The sequence below is a fragment of the Cenococcum geophilum genome (genome assembly GCF_001692895.1).
Source record: "Cenococcum geophilum 1.58 unplaced genomic scaffold K441scaffold_27, whole genome shotgun sequence".
Lineage (NCBI taxonomy): Eukaryota > Fungi > Ascomycota > Dothideomycetes > Gloniales > Gloniaceae > Cenococcum > Cenococcum geophilum.
In genome coordinates, this window is record NW_027137585.1 from 1,236,954 (window position 1) to 1,257,613 (window position 20,660).

General features: G+C 36.7%; 5 protein-coding genes across 5 annotated transcripts; 4 read left to right on the top strand and 1 right to left on the bottom strand.

Annotated features, from left to right (window-relative positions):
* Positions 1 to 287: 287 nt before the first annotated feature.
* K441DRAFT_661724 (uncharacterized protein) lies at positions 288 to 528 on the top strand (the record flags this gene model as incomplete). The annotated part of the gene is made up of 1 exon (XM_067648917.1): positions 288 to 528. A coding segment is annotated over one exon (241 nt), but the record flags the coding sequence as incomplete, so codon positions are not given.
* Positions 529 to 4,143: 3,615 nt separating this feature from the next.
* K441DRAFT_566122 (uncharacterized protein) lies at positions 4,144 to 4,383 on the top strand (the record flags this gene model as incomplete). Its single annotated transcript, XM_067643728.1, has 1 exon — positions 4,144 to 4,383. One exon carries the CDS (start codon positions 4,144 to 4,146, stop codon positions 4,381 to 4,383), a length of 240 nt encoding a protein of 79 aa, XP_067502885.1.
* A 385-nt stretch (positions 4,384 to 4,768) lies between these two features.
* Positions 4,769 to 7,001, top strand: K441DRAFT_144922 (uncharacterized protein). The gene is made up of 2 exons (XM_067640156.1): positions 4,769 to 5,145; positions 5,220 to 7,001. Exon 2 carries the CDS (start codon positions 5,228 to 5,230, stop codon positions 6,908 to 6,910), a length of 1,683 nt encoding a protein of 560 aa, XP_067502886.1. The 5' UTR covers positions 4,769 to 5,145; positions 5,220 to 5,227; the 3' UTR covers positions 6,911 to 7,001.
* On the bottom strand, positions 7,002 to 7,896 carry K441DRAFT_144908 (uncharacterized protein). The gene has a single exon (XM_067640155.1). The coding sequence runs from the start codon at positions 7,611 to 7,613 to the stop codon at positions 7,092 to 7,094; it is 522 nt and encodes a 173-aa protein (XP_067502887.1). The 5' UTR covers positions 7,614 to 7,896; the 3' UTR covers positions 7,002 to 7,091.
* Positions 7,897 to 12,537: 4,641 nt separating this feature from the next.
* Positions 12,538 to 13,344, top strand: K441DRAFT_565740 (ankyrin repeat protein; the record flags this gene model as incomplete). The annotated part of the gene is made up of 2 exons (XM_067643715.1): positions 12,538 to 12,651; positions 13,048 to 13,344. Coding segments are annotated over 2 exons (411 nt in total), but the record flags the coding sequence as incomplete, so codon positions are not given.
* Between the last annotated feature and the right edge of the window lie 7,316 nt (positions 13,345 to 20,660).

Genomic DNA, 20,660 nt, shown 5'->3' on the forward strand with positions numbered 1-20,660 from the left:
TACCTGCAGCTAACTAACACCTTACTGCCCTGCCTGCAGCACCACATTAACTTTCGGCTGCTCCGCCTGCAGTAGACCTACCCTCGCTGCCTTACCCGCAGCCGCCAATAACTTGCTGCTCCGCCTGCAGCTATACCGACACCTTACTGCTCTGCCCGCAGTAAACAAACATACCTTTACTGCCCCACCTACAGCTAATTAACTTCTACTGCCTTCCTATAGTGCTATAAGCATAAAGAAAAAACTGCTAGTGTCGGAATATATAGATAGAGGTTATATTGGAGTGTATATACAGAGGTTACGTGGTTATATGTCTTAGGATAGCCGTTCTACGCACAAAGAAAGAACTGCCAGTATTGGAATGTATATCACGCAGTTGCGTGTCCCTAATTAGTCATCCTTATGATGACTCATCAGCCCCCTACTTAGGCACTGCGATCCTTACGATCCTCTGCTTTCGATACCTATTTAAAACAACATCAGAACAAGAGTATACTCTTAATAGGCCACCCCCCTGTGAAACCGACACTATATAAAGTCTATTATCTATGCGATATCTTTAGACGTCATTAGGGAGGCTACTACTACCGCCGCTGAATTTAGCGGCGTTAAGGTCTATTAGGTCATTCTATAGTGCTAGTACTGGTGTAACCGACTACCGGTACTATGCCAAAACACCTACGTATCACCTGCGTATCGACTGCGTATTGCCTGCGTATCACTTACGTATCACGCTGTTTTAGTTACGTAGTAGTCTCCCCTTTCATCTTATTACCAACACCTTCCTCATGTATTTATATCACTTGATTTCCATAGATTTACAATTAAGTCGTTCTTGCAATTCTTCCACTGCAAAGCTTACAACTGGAGTATTATTATTAGGTAATACAGGTCGATATCTACTAGCGGTGTTTAGCTCGGCGGCATTTAGCTTAGTATAGTGGGTATAGTTCTATAGGTTGTGAGCAAATACGTCTATTTGCTTGCTCCAGCCCTTGTAGTCGGCATTATCGATCTTGCAGCTAAGGGTAAAGGCTAGGTCCTTTATCTTAGGGGAAATATTCTTTCTAAGTAAATCCACTTTTTGTTCCTTAGTCTTATTTGCTTTAATTATTAACTTATTAAGCTCTGCTTTCTAAGACTAGTAGTTACGCTCGCCTTAATATAAAGTATCCAACTTATTTTTAGCCGCTTGGGTTATATCTATAGTCTTATAGTGTCTTTTTATGTATGTAAACATAGACTCTTAGTTAGAAAAAGTCCATTTGCTTAGATCGTTCGGGTATATACGTAGCATATTAAGGCCATATTTAATATAGTTATAGGCCTTATCTATTAGCATGTCTAACATATAGAGGACTTCGTCCATTAGGGTCTTAAAGCACTTTATATCCCTCTAGAAAACGCCTTAGATCTTTATTTCCTATATTTTAAATTTTTCTTACTTTTTAATTAGTGATCCCTTGCCATTAAATGGGGTTAGATCTTTTACTTTACGTTTTTTTCTACGGGGCTTAGCTGGAAGAGAGGAGCTAATTATAGGGTTTATGTTCTTATTAGTAATAGCCTAAGTAAGTATAGCGATCTAAGAGCTTAGACTTTATATAGTCTTAGTATATATAAAAGCTTGCTATTTGTATTATTATATATATAGTTTAAGCGTTATAAGGGAGTTAATTCTGTGTTAAGCTTCTTTAAGTTAGGACTTTATAGTTTAACCTTTATTATAGACCGTTTAGAAACCGCTCTTAACGCTAGTTAAAAAGGTTGTACATATAGAGAAGTGCTAGAAGGTTTCTACTATATTAAGGTCCTTAGGGTACTTAGGACTATTCCTAATCGCCTAGGTAATGTTAGTGTGGGTAGTGTTAAAGAGGCGGGTAAGTACTTTGCGTGTGTTCGTTAACGGGGTATTATTTATATTTTAGTCGCCCATTTTAAGGGATCTAGATAGGGTAGTTGAAATCCTATAAGGCTGGCTATAATACTAAGGTTATTAAGACTGTCTGGGACTATGCTAAGGCTATACTAAGGCTATACTAAGACTGTGGTATGGTGTTATTAGTCGCGCTAAGTCGCGATTATACTGGGAAAAATAGAGACTATAGGCGGAGGCGGTAAACTAGGAAGATAAAGATCGCGATGGGGCGTAAGAGGAGATACCACAAACTGTTATGGTGCTGCAATAAAGTAGACTAAATAACTACGTTATAGTATAAAGGGGAGAAGAAGGTAAAAAGGGGTATTGTATATGAATAGTAGGGCCAGCCGCCAAGGCGCTAGTGGTAGGCTAGCCAACGGTAGGAAATAGTACAAGACAGTATGGAACAGTATGCGGCAAGTCAGTGCCGTAACACTTACTCCCTATACTAATAAACAGGACAAGGTTAGCAGTAGCTATACATCTTAGTATTTACAGGTCTACTTACTAGCTATACCAACAAACAGAACAAGGTTAGCAGTAGCCGTATATCTTAGTATTCGTAGGTCTACTTACTAGCTATACCAATAAATAAGACAAGGTTAGCAGCAGCTATATATCTTAGTATTTACGGGTTTACTTACTTACTACGCCAATAAATAGGGCAAGGTTAGCAGTAGCCGTACATCTTAGTATTCGTAGGTCTACTTATAACCTATACTAACAAACGGGACAAGGTTAGCAGTAGCCGTATATCTTAGTATTCGTAGGTCTACTTATATACTATACTAACAAATAGGACAAGGTTAGCAGCAGCCACATATCTTGGTATTCGTAGATCTACTTACTTGCTACACCAACAAACAGGACAAGGTTAGCAGCAGCCGTATATTTTGGTATTTATAGGTCTACTTACAACCTATACCAACAAACAGGACAAGGTTAGCAGCAGCTATACATCTTAGTATTTACAGGTCTACTTACTTCCTACAACTAAGTATATTAGTAGAATATCTAGAATATACTCCGGGAACATTTACCCTCTATACCTACACCATTAGCTAAAATAATATTGTCCAGTTGCTGTCGGACCCTGTCACGGCACTGACCTGACGCGTTGTTATGGCTACGCGTATACATGAGCACAGACCTGACCCCTGAGCGACGTGTATATATACCACCTCACCTCCTACATAGATCCTCACACGACATCGTTTGTCAATCATATACAGTCACCTCGTACATCGTACCTTGACAGTCCGCACGTACTGTGACAGACCCTACCATAAACGATCTGTCCTCCCACATATCTTAACCCATCGGAATAAGTTCAACCGCAGCTAATAGAGATAACGATATATTGCACAAGGTTGCGTTAGTTAACTCCCACGCTAATAGCTCTTAACTTTGGTTTGCGCTTTTATACTAGGGTTAAGGGATAATTCTAGGACTGTGTTTGCGAAGGCGGGGCAGTTCAATCAAGCTGCCTACATATATCGGTCCTGTAATTATTCCGGACTCAGGTCAGCTGACCGTTTTCACCGCACAAACACAAATTCGAGCGCTAAGCCAAGCCAAATATCTGCAAAGGCTCATCAGGACGGGCAGCATAATTAGCGGTATTTACAGCAGGTGGTTAAAGCGTAAAATACCTTAAGCCCCCACTAGCAGAAAGGGTGGCCAAGCCGCACCAACCAGACCCTTGTTTTTGTGGCGTTGGTGGCAGGAAGTATTTAGCTGTAAAATAGTAATACAAGCTTTCTCTATCCTTAGACTTCCTAACCCTTAAAACAAGGCGCAAAGCATCCATTTTTAGAGGTAGATTTCTTAACAACTAGTTTATGGCTAGGGTTTGATGCGTGCTCAGATATACGCCGAGATATCATATTGGCATTCTTAGCGTCGTTAGTAAGCCAAAAGTATAATTTATGCTTTTGGTTTACCCCGCGTATTGAAACGGTGAAGACTTGGCTTTCCATTTTGCATATGCTGCTGACTAATGCGGTCAGGTCAACTTGCCGCTAGTTTTCAACGATTCTCCATCTTACTGCGCCACTTTCCAGTGGCTGCTGCCTGCACAACCATCATGGAACGAGCTGAAGAATAGTGCAAAGCCTTCACCACCCACCTTCAACCTAGAGAATGCACCGCCAATGGTCGCCGTATCGGCATCTTCCTTGAAAGATTCTCGCTTCTAAATCTCTCCGAATCTACGCACAGCAATGCGACTGTTAGAACTAAACAGTCATGGCAACTTCAGCCTGACCGAGTTCGTCGGCGACGACATTCCTCGCTACGCTATACTTTCGCATACTTGGTGTGCGGACAGCGATGGAGTCACATTCAGAGACCTAGTGGAGAGCACTGGGAGCGGCAAAGCTGGCTATGACAAGCTCTGGCTCTGCGGAAAACGAGCGAAGGACGACCTGCGATACTTCTGGGTGGACACTTGTTGTATCTAGGAATGTCACCCTAACTTACAATCCTATAAAGATGGGTGCATTTGCCGTCGGAAACGATGGTATTGATGAGCTACGTCCATACCTGCCGTTCGCGAGCGGCGAGCCTGAGCTGTCGTAAGCATTGACCATGTGCGCCGTGTTGGTCTAAAACTGGGATTGCAGGATTAGGTAAAGCTTGCCTTTTAACATATCTATAAGGGTGTTAGGATTTAACTAGAAAACCGCTCAAACTCGCTGGTTGCGAGTCACTACCGTCTTTTTGGTGTAGTTGAGAGTGGATCTTAACAGAGTCTCAACTCTATGCCATCGTTCATTCCTTAATTGCTGACAAGCTTGAGTCAAGGGATCATCAGCCGTCAAGAGTTTCAAGATTGAGCTTGACTTCGCTTTTTCGGAGATCGTTCCGACTTCAGCTGCAACAACACCCAGAGACCGCGCGTTTTCGACTGCGCCTCCTTTCCCACGTCATCACTCCATCTTGGCGTGCGCGAGAACTGCATCTTCCAGAGTTGAGCGGAGCGAAGACAAGGTCACGGGCACCGCCTGTGGACTGATCCGGCCCGTTAGTTCGGAATTTAAATATTCTGGGAGGTCTGGCTCGTATCTCATAAGCTGCCTGCCGGCTTTTCAAACGCTCTTCTCCCTTCCTCTTGGTCTGCGAGCGGAATTTTTTCAGCTCGACGCGTTTCGAGCAGATATAAAAATAGGCCGGTGGGTCATCATATCGTCTCTCACGGGTCTATTGAAGCCCGATCAGGCGAAGTATAAATTCCAGAAGACGTCTGATCTGCTTTCCGATATCGATGATGCACTGACAATCTATTGTCCAGCATTAGCATTTGCAATGGCCAATTCAAGCTACCTCCGCGTCAGCGATTCAGTCCCTGGTCGGCATCACACTCTAATCCCATGGCTTTCCCTCCTCCTCATGACTGTCTCAGCACTTTGCATAGCTGCAGCAGCATCTACATTGAGGATTTTGAACGGCGAAGCAGTTGAGAAGTGGATCTATAACCCTGCCTTTATTCTCGCTATCATTTCCTCCGTTTTCAATGTCTGTCTTAGTTCCCTCGTCTCCCTTGGAATTGCAACTCTTTGGTGGAGGGTCGCATCGCATGGAACAACACTTAAGGAACTGCACCAAATCTGGGATCGGAGAATGGGATTAACATTCCTTTCATCCATAACTGGTGGCTCACATGCTCGCCATGCTGCTCTTGCCGCCGCTATCATCGCAGTAGCACGCTTCTCGAACGGACCACTACTCCAGCAATCTCCAGGGAACCGATGGATCACCAAAGTTCATGATACCCCCATGAAAATTGTCCTTAATCGGATTGTTCCAGAAGGGTATCTCAATACTCGTCTTGAGTCACCGACCAACGTCTCTATCACCGGTCGTGGAGCAGAAGTTTTCCGTCTATTTTTGACGAATTACGAAGGTGCTCTGCTAAATGCGCCTGGCAACTTAACGACATGGCTACAGCATTGTCCACAGCAACTAGACACATGTGGTGGCTTCGCATGTCCAAACAATAGTACCTGCATTGCTCGGGTCCCATTTCTCATGACCCGCTCTAATTGTAGCATTTTTATCGAACAGTTCAACTTCACGGATCCGAGAAATTTTGACAGGACTATTTTTTCAATCGACAGTCATCTTAGGGGCTCTCCAGAAGACCCCTTTCTTCGGCTGGAAACCAAGTACAACAACTTCACTGATGCAGACTGTGTTGGTCGAATGGTCAATGAAACTTGTGACATACGACTAGGGATCTTTGAACAGCGCGTTGCGTTAAGATGGTCCAACTTCACCCTCCAGCCACCCCCGTGGACGAATGCAACATCTGTTGAGGACTATGTCTATAGCGGAGACACTCCAGGGCTCATGAACGCTCATGATTATAGACAACTTCCTGAAGGAGATTATCCCGCCGGGGTCCTACTTTCACTCCAAAGTTTGGTGATTAACTATTACAGTGGCGATGCCATCCTTACGTCGAACAGCTCGGTCACTAGTGCTATAATAACTAAGTTATTCTGGAATACAGTGGCAAAAAAGCCAGATTGTTCGAATGTTTATCAAAGACCTGCAACGACCATTCTGAATTCGATGAACTTCCTTCTCTTTATAGCTTCGCATTGGAGCGCCACCGGAAACTCTACGACTACAACAAAGTTCCAGGACATTACTGCCGAAGAATACAGACCTACTCTCCAATATTACATCGATGCAACGTTCGTTGGAACCGCTTTAGGAGTAATGTTAGCTGGACTGATATCTGTGGCGTCTTTGTTTTGGGGAATTTGGGAGCTAGATCGTATTGTGACCTTGAGTCCGTTAGAAACGGCCAAAGCGTTCAATGCTCCTCTGCTTGATCCAGTCGATAGAGCAATAGAAGCGGAGGACATCATCACCAGCCGTGGACAAACCAAAGTCCAGTATGACGGGCGATCGTTCCGAGCTACTGATGCCGATGAGCTCCAGGAACTTGAAGAACTGCGAGCGGTGATAGTACAAGATTGATAGTCTGCTTAAGAGCAAAAGATCTGCTTTTTCAATTGTTGCAATCCGAGCAGGAGCTGGCTGACCACGAAGTGGAAAGGAAGAGGTTTTCCTGGGTTCCGGAGTTCGGAGTTATCTGACGAGATCCCGTCTGTCTCCTCCTGTCCCGTTACTTGTCCAGCTCAGAACGTCCAGCATTCTCTCATCGTACCTGCGCTGCACGGTTCCAAAGACGGTGATTGGCCCCTCGATTGTGCCGGGGAATCGTGCGGATGGGGCAGATCTTAGCGAGCTTAGAGGGGAGAGGAAGCGTAAGGAAAGAAGCCCTAAGGGAACGAAGCCCTGGGGGAACGAGGCCCTGGGGGAACGAAGCCCTGGGGGAACGAAGCCCTGGGGGAACGAAGCCCTGGGGGAACGAAGCCCTGGGGGAACGAAGCCCTGGGGGAACGAAGCCCTGGGGGAATGTACCCCCAGGGGAATGCACCCCCAAGGGAATGAACCCCCAGGGGAAACGCAAGGGCTTCCATAATTGAGCGAATCGCTGGGAATTATTTTTGTCCTCAGCTTCTCGGCTTTTAATTGGTTGGCACGCTTCGCTAAGCCTTACTGGCTTGCGCTTCAACGAGTTGCCCTGCGCCGTTTTATGTGAGTTGTATCCAAGGCTGCTGCCTGGACTCGGGAAGAAAGAAAGAAGGGAATCAAGTAGGCTCTGAAAATCGAGCATCCAGTTTCAGGTGTGAACGAAGGGCTATTTTTGGATGTTTGGAGCGCCTAAAATTGGGTACTCCATTTTTAGGGTCTACTCGATCCCCCGAACCTCCTCGCTCCTGTCTTTAACCTTTACTTTTCCTTTTAAGCAAATGGCGTAAAAAATCCTAATCCAGTGATAAAATTTCCGTATAGCTTTCCTATCTACCAGCAAAGTATTAAGAAAACGCTAAGCATCCACATAATGCACAGCGCCTCTTTAATTCCGGTGGTTAGCGCAGCCACGTCTGCACGGCCTTTTTGTAGGGGAAGTTTTGGTATTTTTGCTGTTTAAGGGGAAAGTTAATAAAACACGCTAACCACCGGACGCGCTAGGAGGCTATATCTCTTAGCTAAGACGAGATGCCACGCCGAATTTATTGGGGTGTGCGAAGACCTTGGTCTAATTGGAGCCACAAAATATAAGTTGGCTGCAGCTGTTCTGTGCTGCCTAGTGCCAAGTGTCTCACTAGATTTTAGCCCGTAAGGCTAAATCAGTCGCCATATCTCCGCCTAATTCTATTTCCTAGTTCCTTTTATGACTACAAGCAAAACTCCTTAGTATAATATGGGTTTTGGCGCCAAATGTATCGTAATACTAATAGTATTGTTAGATTAAGAGTTACGTGTAGGGTAAATAAGTAGTAAAAACTTAATAAAAAGTAGATCTTAAAGCCTAAAGGGTATAAATGTTCCTCCTTACGGGCTAGATATACGCCTTGCTATATAACTAGTTATACCGATATTGGTAGTAGAGCTTAACGATATCGTCGAAAGTTAGATAATCGTTAATTACACCAAAAAAGTCTTAATTAGGGCGTGTAGATTATAATACCAAATATATCGTTATATACCCGGTATTGTATTAAGAAGTTTTGCCTATATTTTATTATGTTCTCTCTAATGGATCCAAATCTCGTACCCTCGCGAGATGCTTAGCGCCTGATTTTGCTTAGAGTAAGCTAAAGCTACTAAACCTTACTTAGGAGCGCTTGCGATTTACTAAAACTAACTACATATATCTAAAGCACCTAAACTTAAATTTGTCTTCTTAAAGACCTTATCTACTCGCATTTATAGAGCTCTATAAGTACTACTTACTGTAAGTGTTTCCTAGGTGTATGCTATAAAGGATAGTATAGCTAATAATCGGTTTAAATAGTGCTTCTATATCGCCCGCATTTTCCTCCTACTATTTAGTATTGTTGCTAAGCAGCTATACTAAACTCTAAGTCCAACATATCTAGACTAACGCTTTTAGTTACTATATTATTATTCCTTTATTCTTTACTCGACAAATCTCTGCTTCGCTAAAAGTAATTAATTGTAAAAGATTTACTAACTAAGGAGGCTTTAATTTTATACCTAAACGCTTACCCTAAAAGATGTCTAAGAGAAGCGGAGAGGTTAGGTGTAAAGAACCTATATTAAGTAAGAATAAGATAAGGGAGGTAAATAAGTCGCCTTATCTAACCGAGTTTACCTATAATAACTATACTATGGGATGGGTCTGCGCGCTGCCTAAGGAGCAGACCGCAGCAACGGCTATATTAGACTAAATATATCCGGATCTCCCTAAGCCACTAAGTGACTATAATATATACCCTAGGATCCATCTGTAACTATAAAGTTGTTATAGCCTGCTTACTAAAGGGCAAGTATAGCAATAATTTAGTAGCGATAGTCGCGGCTAGTATAGTTGGTACTTTTTTATCCATTAAGGTCGGCCTTATGGTTAGTATTGGCGGCGGTATTCCGCCTAAGGTTAGACTTAGCGATGTTGTAATTAGCTTACTAGTTAACTAATATTCTGGGTGGTCTAGTAGGATTTCGGTAAGGCAGAAAAGGATGGTAACTTTAAATAAATAGGCGCGCTAAACAATCCGCCGATGGCGCTGCTGATAGTAGTAGCTAAACTAGAGACTAAGTATAAGATAAATGGGTTAAAGATATATTAGTACCTGGATAATATAGAAAAGAAGTGGCCAAACCTTATACTAAAGTATACGCAATCAGCTTCCCTTAAGGACCCTTTATTCGCGGCAGACAATTCCTACTATAATTAGAATAGATGGTATGCTATATTTACGACGCTCTGGGATATAATTCTGGCTATTCTTAGGTACCTCTTAGGCTGGTTGGCGTTTACTTTAATAAAGCTTAGTGCCGAGTAAGTAAGGAGCCCTACTATAGTAAGCACTGTAGTTAATAGAGATTAGAGGAAGCCTAGAAATATATATATATATTACAGTCTAATTATATCTAGTAGCTAGGTAATTAAGGACAATAGACTCCGTAATAGTCTTAACGAAAGTCTTAGCGGAAATGTTTTTTGCGTTAAAATGGAGGCAGTAGGGCTGATAAACGACTTTCTATATATCGTTATCTAAGGCATCTGCGATTATACCGACTTATAAAAGAACAAAGATTGGCAGGAGTATGCTGTAACTATAGCTACGGCGTATGTAAAGGAGCTTTTAGGATATATATAGCTGAGTAATGTTAACGGAGAGCGTCTAGTAAAGGATATATTAAGCTAGGGTTAGTTATTCTTAAGTCCTTCTATATAGTTGGTAACGAGCTTCTAAAAATGGTAGTTTTTAATAATGTTATAATAGTGAAGTCCAAATTGGATAGAAAGGAAGACCTTAAAATCCTAAATTAGCTTACGTTAATTAACTACAGTTCTTAATATGGCAATATTCTTAGAAGACGATAACCGGGAACTAGCTAATAGCTTTTAAACTCTGCTAAGTACTAGACTTAGCTAAATATAGATAAATAGATATTATTCTATCTAGGCATTCCTGGAGCAGGGAAGACGATTTTTATATTAATTATTGTTAACTATTTAACTACCCAGTTTTCCTATAACCCAACGATTAGTATTGTATATGTCTATTATAGCTTCTAGCGGAAAGACGACTAGGAGATAGATGACTTGCTAGCAAGTCTACTAAAACAACTTATATAGAGCTAGTCTTCTCTGCCAAGGAGTGTTAAAGAGCTATATAATTAACACAACGCCAACTGGACATAACTATTACTTAATAATATCGCCAAAACTCTCTAGGCTGTGACTGCTATATATTTAAGAGTCTTTATTATTATTAATATACTTAATAAATATTAAGCATTTAATAGCTGTCGGGCAATGTTCCTTTTAAAACTTTTTAACCTCTAAGCTAAATATGGTCTAAATATCTTTACTACTTCTAGATTTATCCTAGAGGTTACTAAGAAATTTAACGGCGGCACAATATTTAAGATCCGTGCTCATGATAAGAATATATAAAACTATTTAGACAGCTAGATATTACTATTAGAACTAAAGTTTTTATAGACCTACTATAAAGAGATTAAAACTAAGATTATAAGGGTAGTTAATGGAATGTAAGTTCCTGCCTTGCTGTTATAATAGACTGATTAATTAACGTCTAAATAGGTTTCTTCTTACGTAGCTTTATTTTCAATCTATAAGTACTAAAAGGACACTTAAGAAGATAAAAGATATGTTAAATAAGCTCCCAACGGGACTGAAAGCATATAACTATACTTATAAAGATGCTATAAAAAGGATTACGGATTATAATCCGGACTCTATAGAGCTAGTAAAGCAGGTTCTATTATAGATTACCTATATAAAGAGACCATTTACTACGTTAGAACTTTAGAATGCACTTATAGTAAAGGTTAGCCAGCCTAACCTTAATAAAGAAAACCTCCTAAAGATTGAAGATATGGTCTCTATATATGCTAGACTAGTTATAGTTAATAAAGAGAGTAATATTATCTAGTTAGTCCATTATATAACGCAGGAATACTTTAAGCAGATATAGACTTCTTAGTTTCCCGATGCCTAGATATATATTATAAGTGTCTATATTACCTACCTATTATTTAATACCTTTAAGACGGGCTTCTGTCAATCTAATAAAGAGTTTAAGGCACGATTGCGGACAAACGTCTTTTACGACTATATAGCGTAATATTAGGGTTATTATACGCACACAGCGTTAATTAAAGAAGATTTAATTCTTAAATTCTTAAAGAGTAGAACTAAGGTCTCTACCGCTAACTAGGCGATAATAGCTTCTAGATATTTCTTAGACTTTTATTAATGTCCGCCAATACCAACGACAGAAGTACACGTTGTAGCGTACTTTGGACTAGAGAGCCTAATAATAAGTTTATTAAATAAGGGGTATAATCCAGATCTTTAAGATTCTTATAATTGGACACCACTATTATAGGCAACGGAGAATGGGTATAAGGCGGTAGTAAAGCTGCTACTTATAAAAGGCGCTAAGCTAGAGTCTAAGGATTGCTTAGGCTGCACGCCGCTTTTATTAGTAGTAAATAACGGGCACAAGGTAGTCATAAAGCTGCTGCTTAAAAAGGGCGCTAAGCTAGAGTTTAAGGAGATATTAGGTAGTCTAATATCGCTATTATTAGTAGCACAGGGTGGGGATAAGGTAGTAGTACAGCTGCTGCTTAAGAGGGGTACTAAGCTTAAGTCTAAGGATACCCTTAATTAAACGCCGTTAATATATGCAGTAATAAATGAACATAAGGAGGTAGTAAAGCTACTATTTAAGAAAGGCGCTAAGCTAGAGTTTAGAAGTAGAAGCTATTATTAAACGCCGCTAGTATGTATAGTACAGGATAGGTATAAGGTAGTAGTAAAGCTACTACTTAAAAAGGGTGCTAAGCTAGAGTCTAAGGCTAAAAATAGTTAGAGGCTACTATTATTAGCAGTAGTAAATAGGTATAAGGCAGTTATAAAGCTGCTTCTTAAGAAGGGTACTAAGCTAGAGTCTAAGGCTAAATATAGTTAGGTGCTACTGTTTTTACTAGTAAGAGATAAGTATAAGGAAGAGTCTAAGGCTAAAAATGGTTAGACGCCGCTATTATTAGTAGTAAGAAATGGGCATAAGGTAGTAGTAAAGCTGCTACTTAAAATGGGTGCTAAGCTAAAGTCTAAGGCTGAAAATAGTTGGACGCCGCTATTATTAGTAGTATAAGGTGGGCATAAGGTAGTAGTAAAGCTGCTATTTAAGAAGGGTGCTAAGCTAGAGTCTAAGGCTAAACGGGGGTATACGCCGCTGTTATTAGCAGTAAGGAATAGGTATAAGGCAGTAGTAAAGCTACTATTTAAGAAGGGTGCTAAGCTAAAGTCTAAGACTAAAAATAGTTAGACGCCGCTGTTATTAGTAGTATAGGGTGGGCATAAGGTAGTAGTAAAGCTACTACTTAAGAAGGGTGTTGAGCTAGAATCTAAGGGTAAATAAGGGTACACGCCGCTGTTATTAGTAGTAAGGAATGGGTATAAGGCAGTAGTAAAGCTACTACTTAAGAAGGATACTAAGCTAGAGTTTAAGGATAAAGATAGTTTAATACCACTGGTATAGGCAGTAAAGAATGGGCATAAGGTAGTTATAAAACTGCTATTTAAAAAGGGTGCTAAGCTAGAGTCTAAGGCTAAAAAGAGGTGGACGCCGCTAGTATATATAGTAAAGAATAGGTATAAGACAGTTATAAAGCTGCTACTTAAAAAGGGTACTAAGCTAGAGTTTAAGGATAAAAATAGTCTAATACCGCTAGTATATGTAGTAAAGAATGGGTATAAGGCAGTTATAAAGCTATTACCTAAGAAGGGTACTAAGCTAGAGTTTAAGGATAAAGATAGTCTAATATCGCTATTATAGGCAGTAGAGAATGGGTATAAGGCAGTTATAAAACTGCTGCTTAAAAAAGGCGCTAAGCTAGAGTTTAAGGATAACTAGGGTTACACGCCGCTTTTATTAGCAGTAGAGAATAGGCATAAAGCAGTTATAATACTACTGCTTAAAAAGGGTGCTGAGCTAAAGTATAAGGATAAAGATGGTCTAATACCGCTATTATAGGTAGTAGAGAATGGGTATAAATCAGTTATAAAGCTGCTTCTTAAAAATAGTGCTAAGCTAGAGTTAAAGGATAAAGATAGTTCTAAGGATAAAAATAGTTCTAAGGATAAAGATGGTCAGACACCGCTATTATAGGTAGTAGAGAATGGGTATAAGGCAGTTATAAAGCTGCTGTTTAAGGAGGGCGCTAAGCTAAAGTCTAAGGATAAAGATAGTCTAATACCGCTAGTATAGGTAGCGGAGAATAGGTATAAGGTAGTTATAAAGCTGCTACTTAAAAAGGGTGCTAAGCTAAAGTCTAAGGATAAAGATGGTCTAACACCGCTAGTATATATAGTAAAACTTATCTTTTAACTAAAGTCTTAAACTCCTTTATATAACTCGCTAATGTATAAAAGTATACTATAATATTATAAAGCTTGCTAAGTAGGCCTATTACTTAAAAGGCATATTTCTGCTTAATCTCTTCCTTATAACTTCACTTCTTTCCGCTTACATTATTCCTTTTATATAACTTAATAGCCTTAAGTTTAAGAGTATTTTTAAAGAGGAAGGCCTAGACGGCGAGATTAATAGTATACCCCTAGTAGCGGATACGTTGTTAGATAGGATCCTAGGTAATATCCTTATTATTAGTAAGATACTTATAAATTATACAACATAGTATATTATTTATTATAGAGTTATTAGCAATAATAGCTCCAAGCTTTTAAAGAATCCTATACTCCTATAGCACTAAAAGGAGAGTAATCCATTACTCTTCTCTACTGTAAGTAGCTACTGTATAAAGAGTAAGAAGAGCTTTTATCCGCTTCTCCTAACTGTTAATAAAGTAGGCGCAAATTCTAAGGAGAAGGTAGTTATTTAAAGAGGTCTAGATATTAATAGAGAGATAAATACTTACTAATGCTAACTAAATTTGTTTTTATACAATATCCTTTTATAACTAGAATAACTAATTAATTATCCGGCTAACTTCTAAGTAAGTTATTATAAGATATTTATCTAACGCTTGGTTAAAAGCCTAGTAGAAAATATAGAACTCTAGCCATTTAATAGTCCGAAATAGAAGGTTTTATATAATAATTAAATTTATAAGAGCCTAGTTAATAACTTCCTTATTAAGGACCTTCTTTAGTATATAGGAATTAAAGTCGTCCATCTTATTTTTGGCTGCCGCTTACTTATAAAGCTCCTTTAACTTTTAACTTATTAATGCCTTTATACGACTTTATATTGTCTTAATAATAATTCTATACTTTAACTTTAGGTAGTTCCGAAGGTTAGTTATTAATATTACACCGTATATATAGTATTTATAGTAGATATATTTCCGTTTCTTTAAGTTATATATTAGCTCTCCTTTATCTAGTTTATAAGAGTAGTTATAGATTAGAGATCTTTTCTAATTGGCCTGTTTTGTGCTAGAAGTATTAATTATACTTATAAGAAGGGAGGAGTCTGCTTTAGAAGCTATAGTTCGTACGATACTTTATTAAAAGTAGAGAATTTTTTCTAAGTGGGGTATGCTAAGAAATTATCGAAATAAAAGCGATAAATACCGATAAGCGAAAATCGTCTAAAACTAAAAGAATTATTATTTCTAATATATATATATATAAATAGACTATAAAAACTTACAATACTTTATAATTATAAAGTAATTAATATAGCGCTAAATTGGTTAGGCTAAATACCTCTTATAATTTAACTTTGAGATTATATACTAACTTAGTAAACTTAATTAAAAGCCTAACTTATTAATATAATAATGATAGGACTTACATATAGCTACCTTTAATAAACGGATTATAAATTAATTGTTACGGACGCTTTAAGTACAATATTACGACTACTTGGAGAAGAGTTAAAAGAAGCTAGTTGGTTAATACAGGTACGGTCTAGGATAGATCCGGTAGAGCTATGTGACGAGGAATAGTAACCGAGGTTACATAATATGCTATGTATGCTACGCGAGGAACGAGAGGAACTTACGTACTTTATATATATTATGTACCTTACGTATAAGAAGGATTTTATAGGAGTATGGTTGTGTATTTAAGGACCCTTAGTCCCTACCTAGATAGTTCCTTTCTTATAGTAATTCTTAGAATACAATTAGAGTTAATCTATTAGGTAACCACTCTACCAGTTATTATTACGTTATTAACTTTCTACATTACCTATACACCTAGCCTATTAATAAGTCTACCATGGTTCTTGCTATAAGGCTCCGTTATATAATTACTACTATAGTTATAGTATTAGAAGTTAAACAATATATTACCAAAAGCAGCTATAACGACGCTATTAACGGCAGCAACGACCTTAGGGTTAGGTAACGATACTAGTATAGCAGATACTAACTTATAACTAATTACAATCGAATAGTTATAGGCAATAGTTAATTAGTTAATAGATAATAATATAGCACTTAAAAATAGGGTTAACGGAATAGGAGCAGCTAAGGTTAAGTTACCTTTAATTAAACTATTCTTAGGAGAGAGATTAAAGCTTAAAGGATTCCTTACGTAAATATACTTTAAAGTTATATAGGAAGGAGTAAGACTAGTAACACCTATAGATTAAGTAGTATACACAGGATTATTCCTAACGGGAAGGGCGCTTAAATAGTTTAAACCCTACCTTACGGAAATATAAGATAATAGTATAATAACTATTAATTAGGAAGTACGATATATATTTATAAGCTAGACTAGATTTACGGAATAATTAATATAAATATTTAGGGACCTAAAAGTAATAACTATAGTAGAAAGAAAGCTTTAGAACCTAACGCAGCGAACCTTAATAATTAAGTATATAACGTAGTTTTACACATTAGCTATATAAGTTAAATGGAATAATAAGGCGCTTATAGCATAGTATAAATAAGGACTTAAGGCTAAAGTCTAGGATATAATTATTTTAATAAAAGATGCGGATACCCTTAGGGAATTAATAGATTAAGCGATTAAGATTAACAATAGGATCTTCTAAAGGGAATAGGCTAAAAGAGGCTAGGATAGAGTTTTATAGTTATATAAGGCGTAAAGTATATAACAACTAAAGCTAAATTAGAAACTATAGTATAGCGCAGAGCTAATAGACCTAAGTGGTACTAAAGAAACCTATAAAAATAGAGAAAACAACTATAAAAACCTAAAAGTTAAGAATTAAGTAATTATAGAACTAAGGAGTATAGGCTAAACCAAGGATCTTAATAGTAGAAGACGTTTAAGCGGACTCTATAGCAAAAGTAATAGTTTAAAGACGGAGCTTATATAAATTATAGAAAATAAGGTTATTTTACTAAAGACTATAAAAGTAGTTAGAGTTACTATATAGTAAAGGGAACTAGACTAATAGTATATAATATATACGTATAGAGGGATAATAGTGTACTATAAGGAACAAAAGAATGTTTAATTAAAAGTTTTATATTTTATTATAATAACGTATACCAAATTTATAAAGACGCTAAGTATAGCGTAAGCTATTAGCTATAAAAGCTAGAGTTAAGAGGACTTAAAGGAACTAGAGAGTTAGATAAAGAATAAGATTAACTCTATAAGCTAAATTAAGATATTATAATAATATGCGGATAAAGATTAGTAATAATAATAATAAAGTTGGAGTACTTATTAATTAATAGCGATAAGGAAGAAAAAGGAACTAACTAGGGGTATCTAAGCCTTAGATACGCGATAGAAGTAAAGATTAAAACCGCTATAAAGCAAGGTTTAGTAACGGGTATTATAACACCGTTAGATATGGCATCTATCGCTTTATAAGACGGAAGGAGTAATATTTAAAGGTAATTAAGTAAGTAGATAACTACTAGTACTAGCTTACTACTTAATAAAGGTAAAAGGCTAAAGGCTTAAGATTCTTAAAATAAGATAAGGCATGCTTAGGGACCTATAACGGATAATAACTAATAGAGCAGAGTAATAGCTTAGTTTAGTAATATATAAATAAGCTTAGGACGAAGTTTTCTAAAGGTATAAGACTTTTAAGATAAAATAAGTGAGATTTAAAACTCTTAAGACGAGATAAGAACACTAGTAAAGCCTAGTTAAACTAAGGCTAGAGCACAGCTTAAGAAAAAAGCAAGCTTAGGATTAAAGAATCTAAAGGGCTAAGAATTTGGAGTATAAATTAGGACACCTATAAGTAAGAGGTAAGAGGCTTCTTTATAGATTAGAGAATCTATAATATAAATAGTAGTTAGATTAGGAGACAGATATATAGACCTAAAAGACTTACTAGGGGAACGCAGTGTTTAGCCTAAAGATTAGAAAGTTAATATTATAATTAAAAAGTAAAAAGACTTTAAGAATCCACTTGTAAGGCGAGTAGTTAAAGAGATAATAGATAAGTTTAAAGCAAGAATTATTATATAGTAAGAAAAGAAACTAGATATAAGTTGTATATAAGATAAAGCACTAGTATAAAGAATCACTAATAGGCTGAAAGTAGGTATGCTAAGAGCTAAATGGCTTACTAAACTAGAGAATAAAGAGGATCTAAAAAATTTAACTAGGTTTAAGGAACGGCATATAAAAGGCTATTACAACGCGGTAATAAAAAGATACTTCCTTACGGATAGACCGTATATACTCTAATAGCTATACTAAAAGTAGTATAGACAAAGACACAATAATAAGTGGGAAGATTTCTATATATAGTTAGACGAGAGAGTTATCTAGAACTACCTAATTACGGAAAAAGCAATAAATTATATTAAGGGAGCCTTAATTATAATATTAAAGGACCTAAAGAAACGGTCAGAGGACTAAAAAAGTAAAAGACGTATCTTAGTATCTATAAATAAAGTTATAATATTTAGATTAGTATAATAAAGGTTTAAACTTAAGAATAAAGATGAGCTAAGAGTTAACCTAAAGCACCTAGCGTATTATATATTGGCATAGATTGCATATATAGATAATATATGCGATATATATAAAAATCCAAAAGAGAAAAACCGGAAATACCCTATAAGGATATATTGGGCGCTAGATAAGCGATAGTATAGAAATACTAAGTATATATACAGCTGGCATCTAGTAGAAGTTTAGGAGTTAGAAAACTTAATACTTTAACTAAAAAGATTCCTTATAGAAGAATGCTTAGACGGACAATAGTAGTAGAAATACTTAAAGAATACGTGTCTATAGCATATTAAGGATAAAAAGCGAACTAGATATTGGCTAAAAAGTAAGCCAAGTATAACAGGATCTAACAGCTAATAGTTAGGAAAAGTAGAGGCCTATAGAACCAAAGGGAGCTAGTAGTAGAGCCTTAGACCCTTAAAGGAATTTAAGAACAATACCTAAATTTATAAGTTAAATGGCAAGATTAGCAGTTTAAAGTATTAATAGATAGTAGAGCAATAAGGAACCATATCTTACTAGTAGTAGTTAAAAGGATAGGGCTACTGCATAAATAGAAAAAGCACCCTTATCTACTAGTTACAATCTTAGGAGATCTAATAGCCTATAGAGGAGGTATTATTAATTTTAAAACAGGACCTATTTAGATAACTATTAAAGGGAGATAAATTAAGATGTCTTTTAACATATTACCATTAGGGAATAATAAGGCAGTACTAAGAATGCCTTAATTATAAGAATACAATCTAAAGATTAATTGGATTACAGGTCAGGTTAATATTAGGGATACTTAATACTATAAGATATAATAATAAACCAAAATAGTATAGTACTAAGTAGGGGCAACCTATAAGGAAATAGATAAAGGACTAAGTTATATACTAAAGAGATACCATAAGTGCAGTAAGAAACTATAGTTACTAAAAAGTAAAAAGCTATTAAAGTATGCAGTATAGGACTATAAGATAGAATTAAAACTAGAAATAAGTTTAAGGTTCTTTCCAATCTATAAGCTTACTAAAGAAGAAAAAAGAGCACTAAAAGAGTTTATCTAGGAGAACTTATAAAAGGGATATATTAAACCATTATAATTATCAGCAGGTTATCCAGTACTATTTATATTAAAGAAAAACGGGAAACTTAGGCTATATATTAACTATAAACAGTTAAATAGCATTACTAAAAAGGATAGGTATCCTTTACCCTTAATTAGCAAGATCTAGGATAGAATTAGTAACACGTAAATCTTTACAAAGATAGATCCAAGATAGGCGTACCATTAGATTAGAATTAAGAAAGGCAATAAATAGAAGGCAGCCTTTAGGTTAAAGGAAGGACTATATAAACTATTAGTAATGCAGTTCGGACTTATAAATACACTAGCAACGTTTTAGAAACGTATTAATAACATATTAAGGGAACACTTAGATAAATTTATTATAGTATACCTTAATAATAATATTATCTACTTAATAAGTAAGGAAGAGCACGGAGAATACGTTAAATAGGTCTTAAAGAGACTATAGGAAAAACAGATACTAGTAGCAATTAAGAAATATAAGTTCTTTACTAGAAAGACAGATTTTATTAAATTTATCATTAAACCAGGCTAACTTAGTATAGATTTAAAGAAGATCGAGGCTATAGTAAATTAGCAAGAACTAAAGAATGTTATATAGTTAAGGTTATTTCTAGGGTTTTGCAATTACTACAGAAGGTTTATAGCTTAATAGTTAAAGAATATTAAGCTATTTACAAGGTTAACAAAGAAAGAAGAACCTTAGGTATAAAGAAAAGAGTAAAGGAAACTATTTAAGGAGATTAAGGAGTTGTTTACTTAGGACCTAATCCTTAAAATCTACTAACTAAAGCTAGAGATAGTGGTTAAAACGAATGCATTAGACTTTATACTAGGGGCGTACTTCCTATAGAAATATAAAGATAGATGGCACCTAGTAGCATACTATAGTCGGAAAATAACACCGCTAAAACTAAACTATAACATCTATAATAAGGAGTTATTAGGTATAGTTACAGCACTTTAAAAATAGAGAGCATTCTTATAAGGCATAGAGAAACTATTTATAGTTAAAATAGATTATAAGAACCTAATAGGGTTCCTAATAATAAAAGAACTTAATTAAAAACAGGTTAGATAGGTAGAGATACTTATAGAATACTATTTCAAGATTTAGTATACTAAGGGTACAGATAATACAC

Excerpts from the sequence above, each read along its gene's own strand:
- K441DRAFT_144922 (XM_067640156.1), top strand. The coding sequence starts at position 5,228 with ATGGCCAATTCAAGCTACCTCCGCGTCAGCGATTCAGTCCCTGGTCGG.
- K441DRAFT_144908 (XM_067640155.1), bottom strand. The coding sequence starts at position 7,613 with ATGCTCGATTTTCAGAGCCTACTTGATTCCCTTCTTTCTTTCTTCCCG.